Source organism: Mandrillus leucophaeus, unplaced genomic scaffold, assembly GCF_000951045.1.
Source record: "Mandrillus leucophaeus isolate KB7577 unplaced genomic scaffold, Mleu.le_1.0 Scaffold143, whole genome shotgun sequence".
NCBI lineage: Eukaryota > Metazoa > Chordata > Mammalia > Primates > Cercopithecidae > Mandrillus > Mandrillus leucophaeus.
In genome coordinates, this window is record NW_012101399.1 from 3,036,313 (window position 1) to 3,045,751 (window position 9,439).

The 9,439-nt window shown below is 39.2% G+C and overlaps 1 protein-coding gene across 1 annotated transcript in view; it reads right to left on the reverse strand.

The window, feature by feature from the left end:
- Positions 1-9,439, reverse strand: part of MYO1B (myosin IB) — a 178,874-nt gene that overhangs the window by 58,972 nt on the left and 110,463 nt on the right. Inside the window, exons 8-11 of the mRNA XM_011974213.1 lie at positions 5,569-5,667; positions 4,110-4,213; positions 2,582-2,729; positions 2,185-2,303 (exon numbers count right to left, since the gene is read on the reverse strand). Coding sequence (XP_011829603.1) covers positions 2,185-2,303; positions 2,582-2,729; positions 4,110-4,213; positions 5,569-5,667 — 470 coding nt within the window. The remainder of the gene's footprint in view (positions 1-2,184; positions 2,304-2,581; positions 2,730-4,109; positions 4,214-5,568; positions 5,668-9,439) is intronic.

Below are 9,439 nucleotides of genomic sequence, written 5' to 3' on the forward strand. Positions count from 1 at the left end.
AATAGATCAGTGGAACCAGATACTCTGAATACTACATAAAAAACAAAACAAAACAAAACAAAACAAAACAAAAAACCCAGTTGACTAACGAGCCGAATAGCTGAGGATCTCTAGCCAAATTCTTTTATGCCAAAGGTTAAGAAAATGTGGAAAGTCTTCTTCAGTGATGTAAGGTGCCTAAAATAAGCTTAGAAAGTCAGAGGTACCTGGGCCTGGTTCCCATAAAGGATGATTAAAAAAGCAAGAGTAAAACACACAATTTTTAAAAGACCCAAAATATACATATTCCTAAAAGGCCTTCTTAAACAATACAGGCTTTTTCATGGCTTCCTTACAGACTTAACAATTCCCACTGTGGCTATTGAAAATGTCCAAACTCGGTGGCTCTCAAAATGTGATCCTGGACCACCAGCAGCAGCAGCAGCAGCAGCAGAAGCAGCAGCAGCAGCAGCAGCAGCAGTGTCACCTCTGAATTTATAAGAAATGCAAATTCCTCAGTCCTACCCCAGACCCACTGAATCAAACACTGGGGGTGAGGTCTGCAAAACCACCAGGTGATTTTGATGCACGTTGAAGTTTAAGAATTACTGTTGCAGATTTGAAACTCTGACTGCAGACTTCACCTTTCCAGCCACATTGCTCTGACTCCCTTCACATAGCTACAGCTGTAGCCAAGCCTGATCAATCCAGGTTCTCAAACCTGGCTTTTCTCAATGTTTTCTTTTTGATATGCCCTTTCAGCCATACTTCACACATCTAAATCCTTTGATTGTCTCCATGAGGTCTTCCCTAATCCCTTACTTCCCTACTCATGGCCTATGTGTGGGCTTGTACTGTACAGGCTCTCAGCAGCATTTTCTTAATTAAGTAAGCTACTCCGTATCTGACTGTGAATTAGTGAGGATGACTTAGACAGATATGACAGCAAAAGCAGTAATTTAGGAGGAAGGACAGGCAATGGCTATAGCTAGCAAAGGATTGCTACAAACCAAATTTCCATATATATAAAGTTATGATATTTGCCACAGCTAAAATAACTCACCTAAAATAAGATATCAATGTTGAAAGCTAAGGACACAAAGGCATTCTTGCATTATAGTAGGAAAGGCTGGTTCAGCAACAGACAGCAAGCCTGGCTCCACCCTACTATTTATATAAGGAGGCTTTATGGATAGTTATGAGGAGGATGAGACAACAAGGAATACAGTTGGACAAAGTGGGCCTGAGTGGAAGTCCTAAGTTAGTAATTTAATTCTAGTCTGAGTCATTGACTGGTGGGAAAATGTGTAAGCCATAGCACAAAGGGTTTTAGTGAAAGGGCTGCAGAAGCTGCCTGGGTATACACGTATGTACACAGGCATGCAACCACCCAAACATCCACCCACTTAACCTGAAGCAAACGGAGAGAAGGCAGCAGCTTGGATTTGTGTCTTAGAAAGACTAACGACTTCACTGGCCCCAATATCAAGGGTAGAGGGGGTTCAAGAAGTAAGGCAGGGAGGCCAATTCGGCCACTTGACCACAAAACTGTCTTCTCCCGCTGTCTTCTCCAAATCAGTAAATGACAACTCCATGTTTCCAGTTGCTTGGGCCAAAACATTAAATCACCCTTGATTGTTCTCTTTCTCTTAAACCAGCTAGCACCAGCAAGTCCTATTGCCTCTACCCTCAAATAACATCCACAATGTGACCACTTCTCACTGACTCCACTGCAACTACCTGGTTCAAGCCACCATCTTCTCTGGGTTAGTGCACATCTCCTTGAAGGTCCCTCGCTTTCACTCCTTTTTCCCCGACCCTCTGCTCTCCACATCACAGCCAGAGTGACCCTTTGAAATACAAGGCAGTCATGCCACTGTTCTGCTCAAAACCCTCCAGTCACCTCCCAACTCACTTCGAGTCTCCTTTCCTGGCCCAGGGAGCTCACCGATCTTACCATGGGCTAGTTTGCTACAGCACTTATTTCTTATGTCTACTGATTATTATCTAATTCCCTCTACCAGAATTTTAAGCTCCATGAGGGCAGGGATCCTTATCTGTTTAGTTTACTGCTCTGTTGCCAATGCCTGGAACATAGTACAACGATTGAGATAACAGCCTGTAAACTAAAATCTTTGTTTATACTTACATGAAAATAGCACAGACTTTTAAGAAACTTTCTTCTGTACATTATGTTTCACCCACCTGAGCCACATTCAGTGTAGTTGAAACTTTCTCCTGTTTGGCTTCAACTGTTCGGAAACTGAATGCTCGTTCTAGAACTGATTGATCAATGCCGGTCAATTCACAAATTTCTTTTAACTCTGTGGGAAGGTGGGGGATGGACACAAAAAGTGACTGTACACGTGCTGCTAATAATAATTTTGAAGGCTTAGGATGTTCTTTCTAAATCATAATCAAACAGATCAGTATAAAATGTATACATCAAAAAACAAAGCTTAGCCATAGTTCTATTTCTGCTCAGTTTCATTAGAAAGCTTTCTCACACCAATGCAAAGCAGAAGTTTTACTTTCTACATTAAAAACTGGGCAGAAGTTCAAAGCAAGTTTCCTAAACAAAGTTGATTCTCCGCGGATGTACCATTTTTATCTTTGATTTTGCTTTCATCTAGACCATTCACTCGAGATTCAGGCTTGAATTCAATGTTCCCCAGTTTCAACACCGCTGCCACCACTGCCAAGACAGACTCAGCTTCATGATCCATAAAGCCCACAATCTGCATGGCATTCTGGGGAGAGAAAAAAAAAAGCAACTATTTTTTTCCCGTAGTTCTTTTCTGTTCTGTTCTGTTCTTTTTTTTTTTTAAATGAATCATATTACAGATTTATTTCTGGGGGAAAAACCCCATAAAAGACAAAGCTATATCGAGTTCAGTGGTTTCCAACTGTGATTCGAGGGACCCTGGGGGACCTCTGGTGCTGTGGCGGGGGTTGGGGGGGCATGTAAAGAGGAAGACAGAAGAAACAGGGGGATGAGAGCAGAGCTTTGGGTGTCCACCTCCACTTCAACCACAGCAGCTCAGTTTGTATATATGTTGTTTTTTTTACACTGAGGTTTTGCTACTAGCAACAAAACCAACTTGCACAACTCCATACAAAGAAAAGCTCCTCATTCATTTTACATATCAGAAAAACTGTGGGTTGCAAAGGTGAAGTGCCCAGCCCAAGATACTGGGTAACAGGAGGCATCTGTTCATTCATAAATTTTTACGGAGTGCTAATTACGTGCCAAGTAAAGTGGTTCTAAAACCGGTCTTGGACTCAAGGTTTAAACAAAATCATGTCCAGGGATCAACAGACTATTGCTTCCATATGAAGATGTTTATATAGTTTTCTAAAATGACATACCCTAAGAGATACTTTCTTTTTGAGAACAGCTGGCTTTTTAAAAATGGCTAGGCTACATAGCAATGGGAGTAATGCAAGGTTTTGTTATTGTTGTCAAACATATACAAAAGTAGAGAGAGCAGGGAAAGAACCCACATGTCCTTTCACTCACCCTCAACAATTAACGGATGCCAATTTTGTTTTATCTATAATTCATCCTACTCTCCCCTTTCCCCATCACCACAGCTGTCTCATTTGCAAGTAAATCCCAGTTACCACATCATGTCTAGTGTATCACACATTAAGACAGAAAACAGAGTATAGTGTTATTTAAAATCATCTTTTCTAATGAATGTGGAATGCTAATCGCTCTGGTTTATATATGAGTTTCTAAAACTGTATAAAAATGAGATTTTTTTCTGTCTCAAAAATAGTTTTGATTTAACATGATCCAAAGGCAGTTGGAAATTAACTTTTGCCATAAAAAACATTTGGAATTTAAAAATAACCTTAAAGGAGTCAAACTCTAGGATAATATAATAAGAAAGCTCCTTATGATAAATGGTAAAATCACACGCTCTAATAAAAGCATGGCCTTCACAATCTTGTGTGATTTTTGAGCTAGTAAAAAAATCAAAGTAACAAAAATAGAATTCTTGTATAATTCTAAAACCTTAGGGAGAATGAGCTACACTTTAAAGAAAACTCAGAATTGTTACCAGTTCCCGCTGAGCAATGCAGTGGCATGCAGTTTAAAGCTTGATGAAAGTACTACATCTTACCCGCACGGTTCTAAAATTTGCTGCATCATCCACTCCATTCACTTTGGCCGAATCCAGACTTAGGTAGTTATATTTGCTGAAATCCCTCTCAAGCTTAAGTTTATCTATTGAATCAAAGACACAAGTTGTTAAGTTGCTTCAATAAATCCAATCTTTAATATCTCATTCCCTTTGATATCTTGTTCACATCCGTAAAATGGCTTTGGGATTAAGTACTGAATCAAAAGAACAAAAATTATACCCAAATATCAGTAACAGCATATTCTTAAAATGACTTTTATCACTGTGATAGCACACTTTGTTTTACACTTATCTAGATAAGTCTCTTTCGAGTTTTTATAATAAAAAATATCTTCAATGTATTATTTCATTATAACATATGATGTCTGCCTGGTGATTCCTTCACCATTGGATATTTGGGTTCTCTCTAGTTTATAATAATAAATATAGGGCAGTGATAAATGTCTTCATACCAATTGTTTTTTGGATTCATTTGAATTATTTTGTTGGAATATAGTCCAAAAAGTGGTGTGACTGGATGGCAGCCTCTAATTGTAAGAGGTCCTCGCTTTGAAGTAACACCCACAAGCTCCAAGCAGATCAGTGACAACTCTGCTAGCTTGATCCTTATAATACATGCACAGTAGATACTTCAGGGCTGTTTTAATTTGCATTTGTTGATTATTAGTGAAGATGACTTTTCCTAAGTGGTATTGACTTTTCATAGCTCTTCTTGTTTGAACTATTTGTTCACTACTTTTCATCATTTAGCTATTGGCTATTAGATAGTATCTTTGTGGAATTATGCTAATTCTCTAAAATTCCAAAGGCCAGATTTTTATCTCTTGTATCAACTGCAAAATGTCTTCTCCACTATTTTTAAATATTCGCCTAACAATTTGTTTTTATATAATTGTACTCATGTAATTAGAACGCTGATAATTTTCTCTCCCCAAAGAGAAAAAACATATTCTTCCATTTTACATTTTAAATGTATGATCAGTCCCTGCCCTACCAATTGGCTTTGGCCAAGTCCAGACTGAGGTAGTTCTAGCTGCTGAAATCCCACTTGTGTCGACTGAATCATCTGCACAGTCCTCAACACATCGGAGATGTACAGCACAGTATCTGGTGAGGTACAGGAACATTACACATACCCTGGCGTGTGGTAGAAGCAAACACACCATGTTCTTCACTTCAACTAGAATCATGGAAAATTCTTGAGAAGGAAGGGGCAAAGCATAGGGAGTATGTTTTAAAGAGAATGCATCAGAAAGTGCTGTGACACTGAAAATCAAAACACAGAAACAATTCAGGCACGAGGCCTGTAATCCTAGCACTCCGGGAGGCCAAGGCAGGAGGATCACTTGAGCTCAGGAATTAGAGATCTGCCTGGGCAACATAGTGAGACTCCCAGCTCCAACAACTACAACAACAACACACAGAAACAGAGACTTACTGAGGAGCTCTTCAGAGGCACCAGAGAGCAGTTGATAGAACACATGGAAGTTTCTTTCACCTCTTGGCTGTTTAACAACCCGAGATTTCTCTAAAAGATCTAAAGAGAAGAGTTAAATCATAGTATGGCATTTGTTTCACCTTCAAATCCATCATGCTTTTTTTCCTTCGCACTTTCTTTTTCACTTTCTATTATGCATTAATAAAATGAAATAATAAAGGAAGCTATATTTTCAGTTCTACCTTCAGGAAGAAGCACAACTCTAATGAAAATCACATTGAGTTTCATTTTCACCTAATGAAAATCCTACACAGGTCACATTCTTTTTAAATAATGAATATATAAATAAGTTACATTCAACACACTGATTAAAGATAATATCATTTTTATTTTAATAATGCTCTTGATTTTTTATGATGACATTAAATTCCTGAAAATGTAACATTACAAATGTAAGCAATGAAATACAGTCATTCAATTATGAGTCTACCTAGTAATTATAATAAAAAATTAGTTAACACTTTGAGATCTTTATTATGTGCTAACTGCTTTACAGATAGTATCCCACTGAATCCTCCCAACCATTTTATAAGGTATCATTCTACAGCTGAAAACACCGATAGTTTAGGAGTTCACATAACTCAGCTGGCAACCTGTGGAACTAGGATTTGAAATCAGGACTCTTGCACTCACATGGCCCGCTACCTGGGAGATGCAAAGTAGAGTTTGTGGATATCTTGAAGTCTTAGAGAAAGATGGTTCTCATTGATTTGGTGTCATTTGATATTATATTTTCACTGACCCCAGATAATTTTCAACCCATAAATCTGAGGTTTTACCAAATTTTCAAATGGGGAAGGAGGAAGGAAGGGAGGGACAAGAAAGGAATCACTATGGCAGTATACAGCACAAGGCAAAGTACAATGGAAGAAGATATTCTTGCCTGGAGCCCTGCTTATCACTGACTAGTGATACAAAAGGCTGTAGGCAAAGGCAAACTTCAACTACAAAATTCCAAATTAGTAACGTCATCACTGAGCACTAATTCTAGAGAACACACAAATTTGACGTCCCCCCAATCAGGCTGCAATCGAAAACATCACGAAAAATGCTTGGTAAGGGAGAGAATGATGTGCCATTTAATCTAGGAATGATCATTCAACTTTTTAATTCATATTTCTGGAACCTACACCAGCATTTATGGAGGAGTTTAGGTAGAGTGAAAGGGTATATATTTCATGAATGAGAAGTCCTAGGGTGCTCCAAATACGTAACATTGTAAGAATAAAGAGATGCAGCGTAAGAAAGCATAAAAAATTAAGCCAACTGAAAAAGAACAAAAATATGTAAGTACAAAAATTATTAGGCGCAGGATGCTGCAGATTTTTCATGTTCTCCGGCTCTCATATGACTTGGAAGACTGCCAGTGTCCTTAAATCATAGATGGAAAATAATGAAGCCTTCATATTTAGAAAACATGAAAACAAAACAAAAAAACCCCAAAGGTTGAAAAGTACAAGTGGGATATAACTTAGGGAAAAAAAGGATTGTGTAATAATTACCATCTCTAAAAAATGGAATGTTTCAATACGTAAAAACTGACGCGCAAAGCAGAAGATAGACTAAATACACAATGTTAAAGATGTAGTACGATTTTACTTATCGTGTGACTGAGCTTCTGTGGGATCCTGTAACAGTTTCAGAAGAAAAAACCCACAGGGCATGGGCACATTCTTCATTGAAAAGCTAATTTTTATAGGAAATTCCTCCAGTTTAGAAGAAAGTGGCTTGATTACATAAAAAATATAAACGCTACATTTGACTTCATCCATTCATGCACAAATTCCTTCAAACAGGTCATCTACTGCTAACGCACTATGTGCCAGCGATTTGGGAAGAAGCCTGGCACCAGCTGGACACATGCTGACCTTCCACTTGGCCTACAAAAGTCACACGTGTTCCTGGCTGCTCTTGCCACCCAAACCAACAGCAGCAGCTCTCTTCACAGTGAGATGCCAAGGCCTTTGTGAGTGAGGACAAGGTGAGCTGCTGTCCTCTCACCTTACAGTGGCACCTTATGATGATGACAAGCGATTGTTTAGCAGCACTTCTACAATCACATTACAGGGTGGCTGGGCGCGGTGCCTCAAGCCTGTAATCCCAGCACTTTGGGAGGCTGAGGCAGGTGAATCACAAGGTCAGGAGATCGAGACCATCCTGGCTAACACAGTGATACCCCGTCTCTACTAAAAATACAAAAAACTAGCCGGGTGCAGTGGCGGGCGCCTGTAGTCCCAGCTACTTGGGAGGCTGAGGCAGGAGAATGGCGTGAACCCAGGAGGCAGAGCTTTCAGTGAGCCAAGATTGTGCCACTGCACTCCAGCCTGGGCAACAGAGCGAGACTCTGTCTCAAACAAACAAACGAACAAACAAACAAACAAACAAAAAACCACAATCACATTACAAAAGCAAACTGTAGTAGGTCAAGACATGAAACAACACCTTCAAAAAGCCCATGATAACACTACACTGTGCAACAGCAACACACTGTTTGAGACCTTTTGAATAAATGCTCATAGACATTGCAGAGTGCAGAAATGGCAATGGCTGTAAGATTCAGCAGATAACAACCACCAAGTTAAAGAATAATATTCACTTGTGTGCGATGTGAAAAGGAATGCTGGCCAAATGTACTTTGTGAACTGCGCACACTGAAATCATCAGTGATTACTCTCATATTCAAATGTGAAACATGATACTATCATATTCAACCCTGAACACCTTCCCTGAGGTTGGTTTTTATAACCCCTATTTTACAGATAAGAAAATGAGGCTCGCATCCCACTCTTGGTAAAAGCAATAGAGCCAGAATTCAAAGCTCTGGGTGACTAGGGATCATGCTTACAGTCTTTACAATTTTCCAGCCAAAAAAAAAAAAGCTATGTCCTTAAACACTTGGAAATGCTGTACTTTGTATAAATACATGAATTTACCTAAGCAACTCAATCACAAGATGAGGAATCTTTTATTACAAAGCAGCTGAAGGTTTTACCACTTAAAATGCTTACTCTATTACCCTAGAGCCTCCAATTTCAGTTTCTTTATGACTTTTCTCGTAAGTCACAAGCTTCCAGGTAGAAAAGTAATCAGGGAAAATGTTTGCCCCCGAATAATTTACTCGTGCTTAAGACCATTCCTTATTGGTTTTCTTCCCCTAAATGTGCATGCACCAACATAATCTAACAGCTTGAAGCCATACCAAATAATTACTCAAAGTAGAGAACATAAATTCACTATAGGGATTCACCACCTGACTATTTTAATTTACTTAAATGTGCCCCTGAATTAAGTCAAAGCAGAACTTTTGCACAGCCTTCTCTTCTGCCTTAGGTGTACTTCTACCACCACCAGTTGAGCCTCTGCTAGCAAGATTTAGTAAAGAAGAGTTATTATTAGACACTGGATATTCAGTACAGAAGAGATATTCTGCATATTCTAATGCAGCTACATCCTCCTCACGAGATACGAGTTTAAGCTTATATTAAATTTAGCATAAATTTCCATTTTAAGGAAAGAGATAAACATATTAAGCCATTCTAATGGGGAAGTTAAGGGGGCAGGGACAAAGAAATAACAAATCAGAACCTGCCCCCCTGCCCTACTGCACTGCCGCTGCCTATCAACACGGAGCCTGGCCGTCATGTAGGGGCTTTCCTAGTTCGACTCATTACCAGCTGGTCCACAACACGTATAGTGCCTGTGCGTGTCAGAGACAGCCTCCCCAAGGTACAAGGTGTAAAAGAAATAGTCTAAGACTGTACCTGCTGGAGGATGAAGTTTTTTTTAACAGACAAATAAATAAAAAGGCATG